The sequence below is a fragment of the Labeo rohita genome, chromosome 14 (assembly GCF_022985175.1).
Source record: "Labeo rohita strain BAU-BD-2019 chromosome 14, IGBB_LRoh.1.0, whole genome shotgun sequence".
Taxonomy (NCBI): domain Eukaryota; kingdom Metazoa; phylum Chordata; class Actinopteri; order Cypriniformes; family Cyprinidae; genus Labeo; species Labeo rohita.
The window spans coordinates 22,506,863-22,529,069 of record NC_066882.1 but is presented as its reverse complement, the minus strand read 5'-3'; the positions used below and the strand labels follow the sequence as shown (position 1 = coordinate 22,529,069).

The following is a 22,207-nucleotide window of genomic DNA, read 5'->3' as shown; positions in this document are numbered from 1 at the left end:
TGACATGGTCACGCATCGTTAGATCTTCGTCTGTATACTTCAGTTCAAAAAGGTAGGGAAGGGTGTAAAACTCCATCTCATTTTCTCCTCCAACTTCAAAATCGTCAGACATCGTTGTTTTATCTTTTTTTGAAAAGGGCGTTTGACTTTCTTTGCACGTTCGCTTCGTATATGTATAAATGACTTATCGTTTAACTAAATAAGACCCTTATGCCCTGGCTGGGATTGTGTAGCGTCCTTAAAATCTGCATTGAAACTTCAACCCATTGATCCTCATTAAAGTCCACTATATGGAGAAAAACCCTGGAATGTTTTCCTCAAAAAGCTTCATTTCTTTTCAACTGAAGAAAGACATGAACATCTTGGATGACATGGAGGTGACTAAATGATCAGGAAATTTTAATTCTGGACGTAAACTAATCCTTTAAGACATCAAGTCCTGTTTTCTAAAAAAAAGCATCAAAATAAAGTGAGCAAAGTCATTTTTTGCAGCTTGACAGTTGCTTGTAGACTGTAAACACCTCAAAACCACAAAAACAGTCATAGCATATATTCATTTTCCATATATAGTCCTCTTTTTTATTATTATTAACAGAGGTCAAATAAATTCATCAGGTCATATTTACAGAGAAAGGCAATAAATATTTTATAATAGTAATAAAATTATTATTTTTTGCATACATTTATTTAATCGTACGAGTGGCATGATTGTTAGTAACGTCTGACAGACGATGAGTATATAGACGAGTGTATACTACAGCTATACCCATATGGAGAGTCGACCTCACCAACAGTGGCTGGAGTCCAGCGTCTGCAGAAGGGATTTCCTCTGTCTCCAGCCTTCTAGAACTGAGACAAAGCGTTCTAGAACACAAAGGACATGGCTGATTGTCAGGCGGACCCATTTCATTGGCTGAACAACCTGGAAGTAGTCAAAATCCGACGCTTGTCGAGTGTCCGGGACGTTAAGAGCGCTGCATCGTACCTGGTTTTGGTAGCTAACATTTAGGGCGACACGTACGCATGATCCAAACCTCATTCCAGTCCCTTCATATCCAGGTTTGCGTCTGTTGGTTCTCACACACACACACACACTATCACCACAGCTAATGCTGATATCTGGCTAGTCAAAGCATGTCGATCTAAGCTGAATCACAGAATACACAAAGAATATCGAAGCGTTCTGCGCATTCGGGCCCGAGTGGAGGCCTGGCGTCCGTTCAGACGAGAAAGGCATCCGACAGAGAGGCTCTTCAAAATATTGCACTCAAAGCTTCACGTTTACCTATGGAGGCCTGCAAAGGTCACATGGCTGTGTTATCGCTCTCTCGTTGCGTCTCCATGACAGCCCGTTCCAGTGGAAAATATTGGATCCTTGTTGTTGAGGGCAACACAAATACAAAATAAAAGGTTTCCCAGGTGGTGCGGTTTGCTCTCGTCGCTATTCCAGAGTTTTGAACGTGTCAAAGCAGGAGACGCTAGTTCCTTATAGGTCATCCTTAGTTAATCCAGTATAAATAAAATAACAGACACCAATATTACATTTAAAAAAAGACCCACATTCAACAGTTGGGAGAAACTTGACGCTTCTGAAATATAAAAATAAAACATCTTTGAACTTTTTTTTGCAAGTTTCTTGTCTCTTTTCTGTCACCATTGTTTATTTGTGTCCTCTTCCTTCTCCTGTTTCGGATTAGAGTAAGGTGTTTGTATGGAGAGAAGCACGAGTCTCAGTTCGTTTTGGGGTTGGGTTTTAAACGCCGCGCCCTTCGTGTCCGTTTCGTTACCGTTGTGAAACGGAACTCCTCCAGAGGGTCCACTTTGCCTTTGGGGTGGCGCTTCATGAAATGCACTTCCTGTTGCGTTTGCGTGGTCTTGGAGCCTTTTTTGGGTCGACCCTTTCGGTTGAAACCCAAATACCAGCCTTTGTACTTGGCTGACACCAGCGCTGTGTAGTTGTTCTCCAAATATTCCTCCACGAAGACGCACTCTTGGTTATCCCCATTGGGCTGAGGAGAAAAGACAAGATGAAATGTTAAAAAAACAGTCCACTTGTTCAATAATCCCTCAGCTGATGGTCTGATTGGTCATTAGAACTTTATGTACAAACTGTTGGTCAATATTGCAAAATATAAACTCTAACATAAAAAACGGTTTTCTCAAAGCTCATGACAGTATATTATATCGAATATATTGGTGAATCTGTTAACAACACAGCCAAGTCGTACTTCCCACAAAATAAAATAAAATAAAATAAAATAAAATAAAAATAGTGCTTTATGATCCTGTTGTGGTTTACCCAGCTACTCACAAAATAAAATAAAATAAAATAAAATAAAATAAAATAAAATAAAATAAAATAAAATAAAATAAAATAAAATAAAATAAAATGTTGTAAATAAAATAAAATCAAAAAGTAATAAAATAAAATAAAATAAAATAAAATAAAATAAAATAAAATAAAATAAAATAAAATAAATGAAAAAAAAAAAACAGTGCTTTATGATCATGTTGTAGTTTAGCCAGCTACTCAAAATAAAATAAAATAAAATAAAATAAAATAAAATAAAATAAAATAAAATAAAATAAAATAAAATAAAAAATAAAATAAAAACAGTGCTTTACGATCATGTTGTAGTTTAGCCAGCTACTCAAAATAAAATAAAATAAAATAAAATAAAATAAAATAAAATAAAATAAAATAAAATAAAATAAAATAAAATAAAATAAAATAAAAAATAGTATTTTATGATCCTGTTGTAGTTTAGCCAGCTAGTCACAAAATAAAATGAAATAATAAATAATAAGTAATATTAAATAAAAAACACCAACAGCATAGTGTTTTATGACCCTGTGTTTATTTTACAATAATGACAGGTTTCCATATTATTCCATTTATCCCACTTATTATCCAGCTACTCACAAAATAAATTGAAAATAAAATAAAAAATTTAATTAATTTAAACACTAACAGCATAGTGTTTTATGACCCTGCTGTGGTTTATTTTACAATAATGACAGGTTTCCACATATTATCCCCATTAGCCAGCTTCTCACGCAAAAATAAAATAAAATAAAATAAAATAAAATAAAATAAAATAAAATAAAATAAAATAAAATAAAATAAAATAAAATAAAATAAAATAAAATAAAATAAAAATTTAATATTTGACTGCAGAATGACTGACCAATCAGAATCAACTATTTTAGAGAGCAATTAATAACCATAAATAACTATGTCTCGATAATCCATTGGGTGAAGAAAATTATTATGATTTCACAATATGCATCTCAATTTTTTTTAAAGTTTGATTAAAAACTGATCTGCAGTTCACATATCTACTATACAACTATTGTATGACAGGACGCCTACTCGTCTTACAAAGCACAATGTTTGTAAAAGAATGACCGGCTTCTGCCAACAAGACACAATAATTGTGCCCTTCAACTTAGGGTCAGTTCAAAACAAGCCAGTGAAGCACGTAATATCCTATTCATGGCAAATGTAGGGGGGTGTTGGTCTTTCCACTTAGATTTGTTTGTGGTATGGCATTTACAAGGACTTGGAAAAAAGGACAATTTTAACTTCAAACAACTAGCCACAATAGTTCATTTTTGTTTGAATAGATGGTATGAAAATATGTGTTGACTGGCTCCATTATGTAACCATCATGAGCTGGTTACGGTAGCGGCGGTTTTGGTCCCAACTACAAACTCATACATCAAGCTGCCATACGCTGAACATGCAATACATGATTAATGATATTCATTCAACTGCAATTATACATCAGCTGTTAACATTCATATCACTGTTTAAAGTTAAAACTGTCTGCAAGAACAGCAAATCACATTGAATCTGATGTGTGATAATAAACATACCTTTCCAATAATTTTCCCATTCTTGTTCATGCAGATGTAGTATCCACTCTCTTTGCCTTTTATTCGAATGTGACTCCCGAATGTCTCCGTCTCCACAACAAGTAGAGCTGCAGGTAAAAATAAAACAGTTCACTTAGAGTTCACGAAGACAATATAATGCTGACAGAATTAAATACATTTTGTTAGAAATAAACTCCAGAAAATACTATATCTGTGTGAATTTGTTAAGAGCACACCTGGGTCATAGTTAAAATAAAATAAAATAAAATAAAATAAAATAAAATAAAATAATTAAAGCACAGATGTCAACCAGACACACTGACCTTCAGTAATGTGAAAAAAAAAACAGGACCCATTGTCTTATGCAAAATATATTTTTTATTTAATTTAATTTTAAGACCTTTTTTATTTTATTTTATTCAACATTATTTCAGGCAATTTCTCACAAATTCTCTTTTTAAAGCCACAAATATATTTAAAAAACATATATTATTATATTATTCATATTTATACATTGTTGTCATATAAAAAAATATTATAAAACATTATTGAGCAAACTTTATTTATTTATTCATTTATTTATTTACATGTAAATATTAATCACTTTAAAGACCATTTTTATTTTATTTTATTTGACATTATTTCAGACAATTTCTCACAATTTCTCTTAACTGTTTAATGCCAAAAATGTATAAAAAAAATATATATATATATATATATATATTATTTATTCATATTTATACACTTGTCATATAAAAAATATTTTTATTTATTTTATTTATTTACATGTAAATTTTAATCATTTTTAAAGACCATTTTTATTTTATTTTATTTTACATTATTTCTGACAAATTCCCACAAATTGTCTTTTCTTTTTTTTTTTTTTTTTAAAAAAAAAAACATCATTAAATTATTCATATTTATACACTGTTGTCATATAAAAAAATCTATTTTTAAAACATTATTTAAAAAAAAAAAACTTTATTTATTTCCATGTTAAAACTTTAATGTATACTTTTTTATTAATGTGTACTTTTTTAAGTTCATTTAGCATATGAGCTATTAAACTATTATGGGCTATTATGAACTATTAAAAAAAAAAAGCTGTGAGACACACAGTGATTCATCATACACTACAGCCCCCCACAACCCCTAAAAAAACACCCAGCTCTCTCTCTCTCTCTTTCTCTCTGTAACCACCTCTTTGTTAAGGGTCCCTCTCTTGGGGGGAAGCAATCTGCCAAACTCCTTGGAGCAGTTCAGATCCCCAGGGATTGGGTTTCCACTTGCCTTTAGTTCGTGCTCACTCAATCAAAAAGTTAGGATGATCCATTTGTTTAACACACTGGGGTATTCAAAGGTGCTCAAAGCAGAGAGGCTTAGAGAGCAACACCAAAACTGTCCCCTTCCAAAACAGCCCGGGGCAACATGAGAGGAACGACTAATCCAGGCAGGGCACTTAAGATCAAATGAGGGTGGGAAAGATCCCGCTCCTCAGCGCCACAGACCGCTTTAACAAGAGCGTGACGCTTGCTTGAAAAATACAGCAAATATTCCTGTATTTAAATCAACTCCGTACCAAAAACCCAACGCTTTAGCAGTCAGCCCACCATCTGTGCATCACCAGCTGATTTCTTACTGGTACAGCTTATTAATATTAAAGCACAGATGTCAACCGGACACACTGACCTTCAGTTAACGTGAATGTTTTATTATCCCAAACGGGTGAAACTGAAGACATTTTTGAGATGTTTCTGGGAAGGCGAGTGTTTGCTGATAAATGAGCCATACAAACGCAAGTTCTGATCCAGCAATGTGTTCAAATATAAGACACACGGTTGTTTTCATGTTGCTTTTGCCTTATTTAAGGAAACTAGCTCTCTTAAAGTCAATGTGAACGACTGCTCGCCACCCATTTTACTTATGTAACATGACATATTACCAAGTGAAAGATCAGATCATCAGTCATCAAAGCTCTGTAAATATTGCTCACAGACACTGAGATTTACTTTAAATTTGACCAAGCTGATTACTACAAAGGTTCCAAAAGGCTGTTTTTGGTTCTGCGAAGAACCTATCAATGAACAGTTCCTAAAAAAAACATTTTGAAGAACATTTTAAAAGTCTAAAGAACCTTCTCTGCATTTGAAAGGTTCCACAGATGTTCAAGGTTCTTCACAGAACCATTGATGCCAATAAAGAACCTTTATTTTTGAGTGTACTCACTAAAAACTCCCACAGATCATGTTTTCATACCATTTTAAGTCTTATTTTGACATAACAAAGTGGTTATATCTAAGTGTGTGGGTTGTTTACTTACTTTTCTAATTTAGCCTTCTCATTAACACCATTATATTGGTCATTCAGACTGATTCGCGAATGCGGGACGCGCACAAACGCAAGAGGCAGGATTTATCGTTATCGTAACCAATCACAGCCGATCATAGCCAGTCATATCCAATCATATCGCAATGGAGGCATTGCCTCCTCTCATGTGACCTAATGTGTTTTTGCTGAATTAAACTACACTGTAAAAAACAATTTGTTGAGTCAACTTAAAATAATTTGTAACCTGGCTGCCTTAAAATTTTAAGTTCAGTCAACTCAAAAAAAGTTTATTCAACTTGTTAAATTATACGTATATCGTATAAGTGACAACTTAGATATTTGAGTTGAAGCAACTTAAAATTTTAAGGCAGCTGGGTTACCCATCTGTTAAGTTTAGCAGACACAAATATCTAAGTTGTTACTTAGTACAACTTAACATTTCAAGTTGACTAAATTTATTTTAGTTGACTGAACTTAAAATTTCAAGGCAGCAGGGTGACAAATTATTTTAAGCTGACTCAACAAATCGTGTTTTTTATTTTTTACAGTGTACCTGATCTCATGATGAAAATGTACCTGTGGGAACTTTTTCGCAAGATGCGAAATATACGTACCAATAAGTATACATTACTGCAGTTTCCAACAGAAATAAACAGGTGGTAAAACAGTGAGCACTTATAATCGTTTTCATAAACATGATTACAGCTCCGTATGTTTCGCTTTCCAGATGTAACAAGCTTGCTAGGTAGCTCAGCCTGCACGGAACTGAACTTAGGATGCAGAATCCTTGGGTACGAATCCCTTTAAAAAATCATGACTCATGATGAAAGAGCTGAAAGATGAGAGATCGAAAATCAAGCTAAAGTGGCATGCTTGCGATTGCATTTTTACGTCACATTCGCTTTTGTTCATACTACCGGGTATGTTTGGGTGAAGTGCAAAGTACGTTATTTTAAAACATTAGAGAGCATTAGAGTTAAAGCGCCACTTAATGGACATTTCAAGTCAGAACTGCCTTGACACGTACAAAACCAATGCCACATAAAACGTACCATATGTACGAACACTTTTAGCGCCACCCAGTGGACTTTTCACATCAAATATGTCATAAAACATACAAGGTGGTACGTATTTCAAGTCTTGTGAAAAAATTCCCACAGGTACGTTTTCGTCATGAGATCAGGTTGGAACAAAAGTATTCATTTCTAAACAGAGGTGACCTCAAACTTTTTCAGTGGTAATGTAAATGTGCATAAGACATTTCAGACATTTGGGGCCTTAATGTACAAGACTGTTCCAGAACAGTACAACACAAATATTTGAGTGTGTGCAGCACATTTTACGGAGGATTGTTTCCTGAACCTGGGAGAGTAGCCTACAATGCTGGCTGTGGGGCAATCCCAACATTGCAATGACAGTCTGGTGCTTCTGACTCACAGCCTGTAAGTACATTTTCATATTTAAAGAATCTGCTACTGGCTGTTCAAACAGGAGTTTTGAGCAGTGTAGAGTAGTGCTGCTTGTTTGTCGTTTCTACGCTATGTTTATGTGACGCAAAGCAACACATAAAAAGACAGTATGAGTCATTATAATCAGTAATTATGTCCTCACGGGATGCAACAAATGCTTTATTTATAATGGGTTTTATTGTTTTTGTTCCGTCGCTCTGGGACACGGCATCACAACTAGGCAAGGGGCGTAACATTTCCGTCACACGCTTGAGGTATTTGGCCAATCACAACACTGAATAGCTGTGCTTTTCAGACCGATGAGCTTTGTAAAAAATAGATGGGTTTCATAAAGTCGGGGCAGAGAGGAGCAACAATAATGTACAGTATGTGGCAATTAAAGTGTTTTTTGAACCTCAATCTGTAAACACATTGCATTACACCAAATACACAAAATAATGTTCTTTTTAGCAATATCATATGACCTCTTTAAAAACGGAGAATTGAGTCATGATTAAAACATGCTCTGCTCTGCTCTCCTTTTGTTTTTTTGAATGCTCAAACTTATTAATGTTGACAGGACCGCTGAAACACAAGGGCAAAGCTGAGACAGAGGAGCACAGTGTGTGTGTGTGTGTGTGTGTGTGTGTGTGTGTGTGTGTGCGTGTCATGGAGTTCACAGGTGCCAGGTGTGGGGGTTTACCTGGATCTGCCTCCTCTCATGCTAACACAGGTACAGACCCAACGCTGCACTGCTTAACCAGACACTAACATATTCAAGCAGTAAACAGCAACAACACTGCTGTAAACACTTGCTGAATAATAACTAAAAGCTCACACTGCTATAAATGTCAACTGGATAAAGAACATTACCAGCTTTGCCAAAAAAACAAGATCCTATAATAACATCATAAAATAACACACTTTAACTAATCCTGATAAATAATTACCAGCATTAATATAAACAAATACTGCACAAGAATGCAGACAAGCAAGCTTGATTCCACAAGCTGTCATGTTTTATGTTCAAATGCAATTATTCACAGTGCAACAAAGGGATTCCCAAACTTTTTGTCAGCCGTAACACTTTGATCTAAAATATTTACCTGAAGTACCACAGCAATAGCAAATAGCAAACACAGCCATAAAATGTCTGCTGTTATGTTAATGATTCTCATTTAGGTCAGCTACTGACTTCATGCAGTTGAATGCCATAGAAATTACATAGATTGTAAGATGTATGATAATTCTGAATACAACCCTGACCATCAAAACACCATCTAACATACACAAAACATGAACAGAAGCACAAACTAGTGATCAGTAATAGTGAATAAAAGTGATAGTTCACCAAAAATGTATGATTCATTCACAAATCAGGCACAAATAATTTCCCATGAACTCTCATGAATGTTTAAGGTTAATATCAAGATTTTCACTGGATAATTGTGTTAAATAAAGTAAGTCATATAAATTGGGCCTACATGTAAGTTAGTAAATAATGACAGAATTAACATTTTTTGGTGAGCTATGCCTTTAAAATGTAATATTCTTAATCCTGCTTCCCAGTGACAAAAAATCATTTCTTCTCACTCGCATTACAGTTAAGCACAGACATAAGAATAAAACTCCATACAAGACGAAACAAACAGAAACGGCGCACTAGAAATCCCAAGGATTATACGACTATAAGAAACAGGATTATGCAGGTATAGGAATCCAGGACTAAAGGTTGTGTCTGTTGTGGAATCTTTATGCTGAGCAGCTCTGACTGACACAAACGAGCACAAGACTGAAATATAAACATGCTTGTATCAGTCTGCTAAGTTAAGTGCAGCATTCAGTGTGTTTATCTTCACTCCGAGTCTCTGTTCTCACACTCGTACCGCTGAGGCACGCTGCCCATCAGTTTTGTGGTTTTTGTTTTGTTTATACTTTGATATATTTGATTAATAACAGCTCAAGCTGGATGTTAAAGAGAAGAAGTTCATCTTAGATATGATATTAGCAGGCCTAGATGAAATTCTCTGCCCTGATCTGGGGAAATATGGCATTAAAACATGGTGTAATAAGTTAAATGGTGCTAATGGAGAGTGCTAAACACATAATATATATATATATATATATATATATATATATATATATATATATATATATTAGTGGAATGCATTATCTAAATAAGCCTAAGTATTAAGTAAATTAAAACGCAAGTGGCAGCTTTAATGATTCTAAATAAGCATAATTATCAGAAAACTGATTGAAGTACACTCACAGCCAGCGATCGCAAACAAATAAAGCCATCAAGGAAGACTTGAAAAGTTAAAAGGATAGTTAATCCAAAAATTACCACATTTTCATCATTTAAACACCCTCATGTCATTCAAAACTTGATAATGAAAGTGAATGAGTGCTGTCTGCTGTCTGAAAAAAGAACGATAAAATTATTAGAAATGTATTATAAAAGTGGTCCAGTTTACTTGACAGTGTTTTTATGTTTTTTACTGAAGATTTGTGTTCTTGAGCAGTGTCTGAATTCATTTTTTTTAATGATTTGATTCAGTTTAATAATATTCAGATTCCTCAGATTTGGATTCCCACTCATGTATATCGCATGTAAACGTAATAAACATAAACATTGTTCTCAAATTCAACTGTGTCTACTCTTACATGCACATATATTCTAATGTGAATCATGCAAAATTCTGATTATAATTGATTCAGCTGGATTGTCTGATTCAGTTTAATAATATTCTGATTCCTCAAATTCTGATTCCCACCCATATATATTGCATGTAAACGTAATAAACATAAATATTCTTCTTAAATTCAACTCACTGTCTACACTTCCATGCACATCCATATTCCGATATGAATCATGCAATATTCTGATTACAACTGAGTCATTCGGATTGCCCGATTCAGTTTAATAATATTCGGATTCCTCAAATTCCGATTCCCACCTATGCATATTGCATGTAAATGTAATAAACATAAATATTGTTTTCAAATTCAACTCACTGTCTACACTTACATCCACATATATTCTGACATGATTCATGCTATATTCTGATTATAATTGAGATGATCTGATTGCTGATTCTGTTTAATAATATTCTGATTCCTCATATTCTGGTTCCCACCCATGTACATTGGATGTAAACTTAAACATAATACTGTTCTCAAGTTCAATTCTTTGTCTACACGTACATGCACATATATTCCGATATGAGTCATGCAATATTCTGATTAGAACTGAGTCAATCGGATTGCCCGATTCAGTTTAGTAATATTTGGATTCCTCATATTCCGATTCCCACCCATGTATAATGCATGTAAATGTAATAAACATAAATATTGTTCTCAAATTCAACTCACTGTCTACACTTACATGCACATATATTCCTATATGAATCATGCAATATTCTGATTATATCCCGATTCAGTTTAATAATATTCTGATTCCCACCCATATTGCATGTAAACATCGTAAACAAATATTGTAAACATATGTATGCATATAAAAATTGCATTCAGAATATGGCTGTAACCTAAATATAAACAGAATTTGAAATGCATGAAAATAGTTAATGTTGCTTGTCACAGCGGTTAACTTTATTGTCAGTGACTAATGTCTTATTGTGCTTAGTTGGATACCCTACTATAAAAATACCACATTTATTAAACAAATGTGGTTTTCTGTGTCTTTTTTAAAAGCCTCGGTCACTGAAAGTACATGGTAAAAAAAATTAACCAGTGCAGTCCTCATAACTCCCCCGTTTGTGTTTAACAAAAGAACAAAACCATACAGGTTTGGAACGACATGAGGGTGAGTAAATAATAACAGAAATTCATTTTTGGTTAAACTATCCCTTTAAAGCACTCTGTCTTATGTGTTCAACAGCGGACTATAAACTGGGTCAAATGTTACAGGTTCTTCTTGGTGGTTTATTCAGAGCACAGGAACACTCCCGTACCGTACTTGCCCCCATCGTCTCCATTGGCGTTGATCTTCTTGCCCAGGATCTGCACGTGTTTCCCAGTGGTTCGGCTGTAGAGCTGATATATCCGCACCTGTTTCCGACTCACGTCGTCTCTGGTGTGGTTCTCGATGTAGAACCGGAAGTCGGCGGAACTCTGGTGAGATTCCTAGAAACAGCAAGAACAAAAAGTGTCTTGGTCTATTTCCTGATTCAGTTTAACAATGCATATTAAACACTGGTTGTAAATCTCTTATTATGCTATATTATCACCAAATATTGGATTAAATCTTTTTGTTAACTTGTATTCTTTCAGTTAGCACAGGTTTATTTTTCCACTACTGATTGACTTCATTGATCTGATCTTATGCGCCTTAGTTTTTTAATTTAAAGAAATACAAAACCTGTGTTTGAAACAAAAACAGGCTAATGAAAAGTTTAAATCCAATGGTATAATGATAAATTAATAATCAATTTTTTGTAGACCGCCTGTTACCAAATGTAACAAGTTTGGAAAAAAATACCCCAGAATACAAAAATTATCCATTTTTTTTATTAAGTTGTGAGCAAAGTCAGTAAGTTTTAGTCCAATGCAACAACATTAACCAGCATTTTCAAGGAAAAGAAAAACCTCTGTGCATCAACTGGCATTAAAAACCTATTTTACTTTCATCATTTGAAACAAGAGGATGGGATTTCATAAATTGGGAAATGACTGGAAAGTGGCCATTACATGCCAGAACAGCGGTAGTCGTTTTAGAGGAAAGGCAATTTTTCATTTTGATGAGAGATTATGATAACACTTTTTTTTTAGGAAAAAATATTCTGTGGTGAAACATTCACAGTAAGACCAGAAATGTGTAAAAAATACAAAGTAAATAGGTTCAAATTTTGATATCATGTTGAATAAACACTAAACTGACTTTACAGCAGGAATTGAATTTGTTTCATAATTTGAAAAGGTTTGCATACTTAATTCTGTTAGCTACAAAACAAACTGTATTGTACAAAGCCCTATATAAATGAAGTTGACTTGACTTCGTTTCAAACAATAAAAAAAAAAATCAATGAAAGTTAAGATCACTGTGATTCCTGTATGTTTTGATGCCTGTCTCTCTCTCTTTCTTTTACAAAATAAAACATCTGAATACGCTGAGCCTGGAGCTACACCGAGAAGTGAAGTTTTCAATTTCCACTAGCAAGTCTCCAGCAATTATCCACCTGAAAGATCCAACTCTGTCATCAAACAAATATCTGCCTAGGGTAAGAATCACACTCATAAATCACACATACACACCTGTAAGTATGGGAAGTACATGTACACAACTGAAGACTGCTGCACTGGTACACACACACACAGAAACACACAAAGCACTAAAAACATAATAAAATACAATACAGCTTGCCACGGCATCTCCTGTCGCTCACATTCGCACTCACCCGAGGCTTTATATGAAAATCACCAATCCGCTTCTCATCCAATATCCTCCTATCTTTCCTCCTCCTCCTCCTCTTCTGTCATCCTTCCATATGTGAGGAAAACATATACTTCTAAAAAAGCCTGGAATCTCCGTCCCAGCCAAGACTACTCTCACGGGCTGAAACGAGGGGTAATTATCCTGTAATGAGCTTTTATGTGGCTTCTCTCAGGTGGTTAATTACGCTCACATTACATGCTTCCACTCCATGTTATTTTAACCTCGGCTAATTAATGACATTTAGGGAGCATGAGGGGAAAAGCGCAGCTCACGGTACCAAAAAAAAAAATCTTTTCAACAGAGCTGAGAAAGAAACTTCCATAGAGATTAATGCTGAATGCAAGACTGCTAAGAAATACATCAACATGACACAACTGGCTAAATTAACTTATTAATCCAGGAACTATTAAATCACAAATGAAAATCACTTCAAAACAATGTAATTATTCCTATTTTTTCCTCAAGATAATGCTAAATAAAAGACATCCTTGAAAAATAAAAGGTGTCCTTCTTACAGAGTAATTATACAAGTATGTACTGAGTAATATTAACTAACTACATGTACTTACTATATGGTTAGGGTAAGGATTAGGGTTTGGCTTAGGGTTACTTGCATGTAATTATGCATAATTTATTGTTATTATAATAGTAAGATGTTTTTAAAGTTTTTAAAATAAGTTTCTTATGCTCACCAAGGCTGCATTTATTTGATTAAAAATACAGTAAAAACAGGAATATTGTGAAAAAATATTATAATTTAAAATAACTGTTTTCTAGTTTGATATATTTTAAAATGTAATTTACTCCTGTGATGCAAAGCCGATTTTCCAGGATCATTACGCCAGTCTTCAGTGTCACATGATTCTTATTGTTATCAATGTTGAAAACAGTTGTGCAGCTTATTTTATTTTATTTTTGGTGGAAAACATGATCATTTTTTCAGAATTTTTGATGAACAGAAAGTTCAAAAGAACAGAATTTATTTGAAATGCAAATATTTATAACATTATAAATGTCTTACTGCTACTTTTTATCAACTTAATGCATACTTGCTGAATAAACGTATTCATTTCTTTTAAATACATAAATAAACTTGCATGTAATTATGCATAATTTATTGTTATTATAATAGTAAGTGCATTGAGTCAGTAAGACTTTTTTATGGTTTTAAAAGAAGTTTCTTATGCTCTCCAAGGTTGCATTTATTTGATGAAAAAATACAGTAAAAACGGGAATATTGTGAAAAAATAATATAATTTAAAATAACTGTTTTCTATTTTAATATATTCTAAAATGTCATTTATTCCTGAGATGCAAAGCTGTTTTTTAGCATAATTAAGCCAGTCTTTAGTGTCACATGATTCTTATTGTTATCAGTGTTGAAAACAGTTGTGCAGCTTATTTATTTTATTTTATTATTTTATTTTATTTTATTTTTGTGGAAAACCTTAATATATATGTATATATATATATATATATATATATATATATATATATATTGATGAATAGAAAGTTTGAAAGAACAGAATTTATTTGAAATGCTTATAATATTTTATAAATAATGTTATAAATGTCTTTACTGCTACTTTTGATTAACTTAAAAGTATTGATTTCTTTTAAATACATAAATAAATCAAATTAAAAATTCTACTGACTCCAAACTTTAGATTGGTAGCGTATATTTATTGATAAATACACCGTAGAACTTTTGAATATGCTATAATAACAAAAAAAACAAAACAAAAAAAACACAATGACATATAAATAATTATGCGAAAAGGTCAAAGGACTGCAGTGGACATATTAAATTTATACACAATTATACACATGCCAGTTCAAGTTAGCCACCCTAACATTGTCTCAAATTCTTCTAGAAAACAAAATTGCATTAATTTTATTCACTGTTATACATCTTATTTTTCTGGACGAATACATGGATTACATTCAAACAGGAGTCATCATACGTCGGTCGGTCTCTCTTACGTCAAAAATAACTGTTCTGTGTTTAACACAGAACCAAGGTTCATTCTAAGCTCTTGGCCAATTTCAGCTCACAATATGCCCACACATACACAACTCCCGCGCACACACGGCCTCTCCTCGGAAGGATTTAGTCTGAAATCTGGCCATCTAGTCAGACGCAGAGGTGTGTTTTGTAGACAGTTGCGTACGGACGGGAGCGGGAAGGCAGAGGGCATGCCTATGCAGGGAGCAAGCCACGGCCAAACATTTTTATCACGCCGCCCGACTCCCTTCAAAGCCAACCTAGGCAAACGAATCTCACGGCGACTTCAAAAGCCCGGCCCCGTCCCGAGCACTCTTGCATGTCAGATAGGCCCTATCTGCAGACACCACTCTCTGCGCAGGATGCATCTCAGGAAACAACGCTTCAGTGCACCGCCACTTAAACTGTGCTTATCGCGCCGTCTTTCACTGCATCTCCTTAATAACAACTTTGTTTGTTTTCTCAAGGAGAACCTACAACAACAGCGAAGGCCACGGTTAGCAGGAGAAGCAGGTGATACGTACACTCTGACCTAAAGAAGTACTACTGTCATCGCTGCCCCACTGAAGCCTTGTTTGTGCCAACTGCTTTGGAACGAAACCGAACGCACAGAATTATATAACCAACGCGGGTCTCGTTTTCTTCAAAGCCGCGGCTTTTGTTTCTGGTTTGAGCGGTGATCCCCCCTTCTATTACAACATTCTGATGCAAGTTTTATAATCACAATGCCTTGACCCATTTGCCAGGAGAAAAAAGGCTCTCATTAAGCCGTTCCCGCCTTGTGAGGAATGTACATCTGTCAGTAAAGACGGATTTAAGGAACTGCAGATATCTAATTACTTATGTGTTAGGTATATTTTGTCGGTTGAATTCAAAGGATTAGTCACCTTCCTCAAAGTCTTGGGAGAGTCTGAGATTGCAGCTAGTCTTACCTTAATAGCTTTTAAAAGGGGGGGAAACATTTTTGCCTATGTACACTACTTGTGTCTATATACTTTTAAAATATTATTTAATTTAATCATATGTGTGTGTCTTAAGTAGCATTGGAATATTTGTAGCAATAGCCAAAAATACATTGCATGGTTCAAAATGATCGATTTTTCTTTTATGCCAAAAATCATTAGGATATTAAAGATCATGTTTCATGGAGATATTTTGTAAATTTCCTACCGCATATTAATTTTTGATAACATGCATTGCTAAAAACTTCATTTGGACAACTTAAAAGGTGATTTTATCTGTATTTTGATTTTTTTACACCCTCAGATTCCAGATTTTCAAATAGTTGTATCTCGGCCAAATGTTGTCCTAACAAACCATACATCAATGGAAAGCTTATTTATTCAGCTTTCAGATGATGTATAAATCTCAATTTCGAAAAATTGACCCTTATGACTGGTGTTGTGGTCCAGGGTATATGTATGTGTTCATATATATATAAAGACTGGGATGTAGAAAATATTATATATTATTAAACGTAATATATTATATGTATAATTACATTAATTATAACATATTGTTTAACATATATAACATATGTGCTGTTTTTTTTGTGAGTTTTTAGTCAGTCTAATCCTAATTTAATATGGAATCAATTTATTTTCAATTTGAACTTAATGGTCAATCCGACATGCTCATCCTTCTAGAAATAAATATTACACACGCACAAAAAAAATAACTATTTCATCTCCACTAAAAGGTCACTGAGTTCATAGAATTTAAATGCGCAAATTGCTTGTTTTAGTATTTAGCGTTAAACCAGTCCAAACATGAGTTTACTAACTATTCTGAACGTGAATAATTAAGACTCGTTAAGAACTACTAGATTCGTGGTCAAACGCAAAAAGGTACAAAAGGAAGCACCGGACTTTTAGAGAAAAAGAAATCCAATTCCTCTGGCAAGACCACCAACAAATCCAAAGACTCTTTTTTTTTTTTTTTTAGTTTTACAGCCTCTGGGGTGTAGATTTCCCATGCCTCTGTTTTCAAAAACCTTAAGACAACAAATTAAACAAGCTTTGTGTTTGCGCACCGGCGGCACATCCTTATAATCCCTGCCTTAATCCAGATTCATGACGACAGTGAAACAGCCAGACTTACCTGCAACTGGAAGTAGAGGACCAGAAAATGTAAACACCTGGAAAGAGAAGGAGAGAGAGAGAGAGGGAGAGAGAATGAGAGGGAGAGACAGAAGGGAAGTAAGGAGGGGTGAATCACAAGCAATTACACCAGATAAAAATGTAGCAGTTCATCTTAAACCTGGCTTTGAGCGACTTCTATTGGCAAGAATGTACGAACTCAACGTGAATCAAATAGATTATTAAGAATATTCCTTACACGTAGATGAACCTTGACGGCAGAACAGACATCTTGGTCAAATACACCTGTTTCCAGCGTTTGCCGCTCCAGTAAGTGCCGCGCGGAGCCCCGCCACTGTCTCAAACACAAAATCCCGGAGGAGAGGTGCAATCCCACGGAAAAGAGAGATGAAGGAAGTGTAAATGTGCCGCTGGAAGCAGCATGAGGCTGTTTCTAGTATGAAAAAGAGCTGAACAAACGCAAATCAGTGTCTTCCCCGTGGTGTCCCCGCTTCTACGCGGTCCGGACGCGCCGCGCTCTCTCTCGCCAAAGCGCGCAAAGATTGAATTGGTAAGAAAGGCTGAAGCGGGGTGTCTCCTCCTCGGTGAACAATCCGCGATCTTCAGTGCTTACTCTTCATCCAGTATGCGAGACCAAAAAAGATAAATCCCGTTCGTACCTGCCGAAGCCACCTGAAAGCGCACACCTTACGCGGATCATTCCAAGCTTCCCGTGTCCATTGTTTGGAGAGGGAAAACTTTCCCAACAAGTCCGAGCTGTCAGGATAAATGAGTTACGGTTACAAGTCTCTTCCTTAGTTGTTGCTTCACTGTTATCCAAGACGCTTGTACATAAAAGGCGCACAGACCCGCTGCAAATCCTGGAAGAGCGCTGGGTGATGGTACGGGACTGTCTGTATGTGTGCCGAGGAGGGCTGGAGCGCACTGAGGGGTTTTGGGTTGGTGGTGGGTGGAAACCTGTCAGTGGTTTTGCACCTGATAGGGTGATCTGAGAGAGTCCATCGGTGCGCGGAATGCGCCTTTCCTCTGTCTGAGCAGTTTCCTTTGCACTTCTCGTAGCTTCTTAAACTCTTTCGTCGATTCGATGTGAATCCGGGAGAATTCCTTGCGGATTTCACATACGAACTCGTAAACAGGTGCATTTCAGTTGAGCAAAACCAGACACGCGGTGTTGAGATAACCAAATTCTCATCTGATGGGGTAAAGAGAAAGAGGCGTTACGCTCACTTTAAAAAAAAATAAAAAAACGTTACTAATATAGGCCTAATACGAGCCAAGGTTAAGTTTTAATAAAGCATTAAATAAATAATAGTTTTATAATCACTTTTATCGTGTGGATTAAAATCATTAAAATCGTTATAGTATTTAATAATAAATTAACACTTGGATCAAACACAAATAAAGATGTCAGAGATGATAAAAATGTAGAAATGTTTCAAAAATCAGGTAATATGATGGTTTCAATCTACAATTATGTTAATGTAGTGAATCTAAATGATATATTTTAAATGATATATTTTAAATAATATAATAAAATAAAATATTTTTTACATACGTATAATTTATGCATTTTTAATATATAAAAATATATTATAATAAAATATGTAATATTAATCCTATGTATTTATTATAATGAATAATAAGGAACATCTATACATTTTTCTGAACAAAACATTCCAAATAAGTCAAAATGTGTGAAATGCCCTTCACTCACTGTCTTTGATTAATGATTTTCATATCACATGACAACCAAATGTGACCCTGGACCATAAAAGGGGTCAATTTTTTGAAATTGAGATTTATACATCATCTGAAAGCTTTCCATTGATGTATGGTTTGTTAGAATAGGACAACACTTGTTCAAGATTTGGTTGAAAATTTGGAATCTGAGTGTTGAAAAAAATATATATATATTGAGAAAATAAGCTTTAAAGCTAATGGAGTTCTTAGGAATGCATATTACTAATCACAAAATTAAGTATTGATATATTTGCGATAGAAAATTTACAAAATATCTTCATAGAACATGATCTTTACTTAATATCCTAATGATTTTTGGCATAAAAGAAAAATCGATAATTTCGACCCATACAGTGTATTTTTGGCTATTGCTACAAATATACCCGTGCTACTTAAGCCTGGTTTTGTGGTCCACAAATGGCTTTCTCATTCAAAAAAAAGTAATAAATAACTATGCATTTATTTGTTTGAGGTGGAGGTGTAAATGAAATCCCTAAGATGTAGTAGCTAATGACGCAACCAGATTTAAGTATTTAAAAAAAAAAAGTCCATCCACTGATTACCGTCATTTTAACTCGTTTGTCAACTTCCCAAAGCTGAAAGCGTTTTATTGGTGGAGTTTGTTGATTCCTCTCAGACAGTATTGAAATGCAAGTGCTTGTCGAACTCGAATTTTCAATATTGTGCTATAAGTCATCAGGCATTGAAATGCATCAGAGGTGTGAATGTGTTTACAAGGTCTTCTGAACATGCCCCCTGCCAGCTGCAGGTTTATTCCCTCAACAGCCCTTTTCTCAGCTGTGATCAGAGAAAAGAGAAACATTTACTCATTTACATTACCGCTTGTACCAGCGTAGTCTATCATTTGCAAAGAATGAACTTAAAAAGCACAGCTCAGGTTTATTTTAAAGTTTAAAAACAAAGCACGTTAAGCAGGTTGACATTTTTGCTTGTTCTTAGTATTACAAACAACCTCAGAATGAGTGAATTACTTAAAGTCAAACCTAGAACAGGTATAGTTGAAAAAATAACACTTCATTAAGACCAAATATTAAATCCTAGTGGCATTATTGTTCTTTTTAATTCCGTTGCACTCTTTTTGTGTTTGCATGCATTTTTTATTTTTGCATGCAAGCTCGTTCTATATACAAATAGAAAATGATAAAATAATAACACTAGGGAGGTTGATGTCGAGTGAAGTGAATTTCCTTTGAAGTGGATCACCTGGACCATGCAGTAAGCTCACAATTATCCATTTGGGAACAACCAAAACAAAAGCGGTTTCAATGAAGAAGCGAACACAAAGATTAGTCCGTCATCATCCAAAAAAGATCAAGGGAGGCTTTGGCAATATGACAACCTACAGAACATTTCCTGCAACAAGGCCGAGATTGGGACGCGCAGATCTAACGAGTAGGAAGTTACACTCTGGCGTTCTCCTGAATTCGGAAGTGGCTGGATCTTTCTGAATATTCGAAGCTTTGCATAGCCCATCTGTCTTGCAGGGTATTAATTATTCACGTGGCGGATTCCAAGTGCAACTTATGCTGCGGCGAGGGCCAAATTCATTTGTCTGGTGTGAAGCATAGACACAGTTGTGTTTAAATTGTCTTTGTTATTTATTAGAATTGCACTGCTTGGAAGAATCAAGACAAAACGAATGAGCGATAGATTCCAGCGGTTATTCCTGGGAGAGCTGGAGAGGGTCTACATCACACTTGACTTGTGAAAAACTGCTAAACCTTAAAGTGGGTCACACTTTGTGTGTGTAGCGGTTAAGTGGACTGAGGAGTGATTTAACTAAACAACAAAGGATCATTAGTCAAAGCGGCTTAATGACAGGATAGAATGCATTAAAAAAAGATAAATATGTCAGATCAAGGCATTCTGTGCAAAACCGAGGCCTAAAAAAATAATAAAAACAGTGTGTCCTCTGTGCATCGGCATAATGAAAGTTAGCAACACTGTGCAACTTCTGCGTCCCTGAAGCTTAATAAAGCAGGCAAAAAAGGTCACGCACAGTTGTTCAAAGGCTTTACAAGGCCTTTTAAAGCTTGACAGAGTAACTTCACAGTTCTGGAAGTAAAGCCCAGTGTACCACATTAGTGTCAGAACACCTCCGACACACCCAGCTTCCTCCCTGCTTCCGCTTTCATCTCTGACACAAACGTATAGATGGAGGGAGTCACAGCATCTGTGTCCTATTGAATTTGAAGGTGATGGAGAGACCTAATTGGCTGATTGATATCTGATGGGCTTTTTGAGTCCAGTGTGTGAAGAGAAAGAACTCTATCAGTGTCTCTCTCAGTCGATTAAAAGGTTTATCTGTCACCAATTTTGCAAAAATTTTTTCTTCCTTACTCCATTCAAATAATCATTTTCAGTGTAAACCATTTTTGAAACACTTTTATTTGATATTTGAAAAATATTTGTAATACAACTTTGTATGTTTTTGATAAAAATGTAACAACGTAAGCTTTTAATTCAGAGTTTTTAAAATGTATCTTTAATACTTTAATCACATATTAAATCTGATAATATCAGAATATAAAGTAATATTCACCACATTCATTTTCACATCTACAGCTGCAGTTTATTGTTTCTTGTATAGTCTCTCTATTTCTATTGTTCTGTCTGTTTTTTTTTTTTTGTATAGAATTCTTTCTATTTTTATCTTTTACTGTTTTTTCAGCAATTTGTATTTATCGTAAATTTGTCTGTTTGTACATTCTAGTTTATACCTTTCTTCAAAGTGGTTGTTTAAAAGAATTAAATAAACAACTAACTAAAAAAATAAAAAGCATTTCACTTTATGTCATAATTTGTATTGTTATGTATGGGACAAATAAAATCTGAATTTGAGTTATAGGATTTTTCGTAGTACAGCTATGTCATAATTATTCAATCCCTATTCAACATTGCTGTTTTAAATTTTTAATTTGAAAAAAAAAAAAGGTGAATAAAATTTGAATTTAATTTTGAGTTATAGGATTTTTCATAAAAGAGCTATGCCATAATTATTCAATCCTTATTTAACATAATTGTTTTAAAATTAGAATTTGAAAATTTGAAAGAAAGTGAATAAAATTTGAATTTGATTTTGAGTTATAGGATTTTTCATAGTACAGCGATGTCATAATTATTCAATCCCTATTCAACACCGCTGTTTTAAATTTTTAATTTGAAAATTTGAAAAAAAAAGAATAAAATTTGATTTTGAGTTATAGGATTTTCCATAGTAGAGCTATGTCAT

General features: G+C 34.5%; 1 protein-coding gene across 2 annotated transcripts; it reads right to left on the bottom strand.

Annotated features, from left to right (window-relative positions):
* Window positions 1–475: 475 nt before the first annotated feature.
* fgf24 (fibroblast growth factor 24) lies at window positions 476–18,303 on the bottom strand. 2 transcript variants are annotated; one of them, XM_051127063.1, is made up of 5 exons: window positions 17,453–18,303; window positions 17,216–17,252; window positions 11,639–11,801; window positions 3,880–3,986; window positions 476–2,009 (listed from the first exon to the last, which is right to left on the bottom strand). In XM_051127063.1, exons 1-5 carry the CDS (start codon window positions 17,482–17,484, stop codon window positions 1,731–1,733), a joined length of 618 nt encoding a protein of 205 aa, XP_050983020.1. In that variant the 5' UTR covers window positions 17,485–18,303; the 3' UTR covers window positions 476–1,730. The 2 variants fall into 2 exon arrangements, with proteins under 2 accessions (XP_050983020.1, XP_050983019.1); XM_051127062.1 differs by having other exon boundaries at window positions 478–2,009; window positions 11,630–11,801; window positions 17,453–18,299.
* Window positions 18,304–22,207: the final 3,904 nt, after the last annotated feature.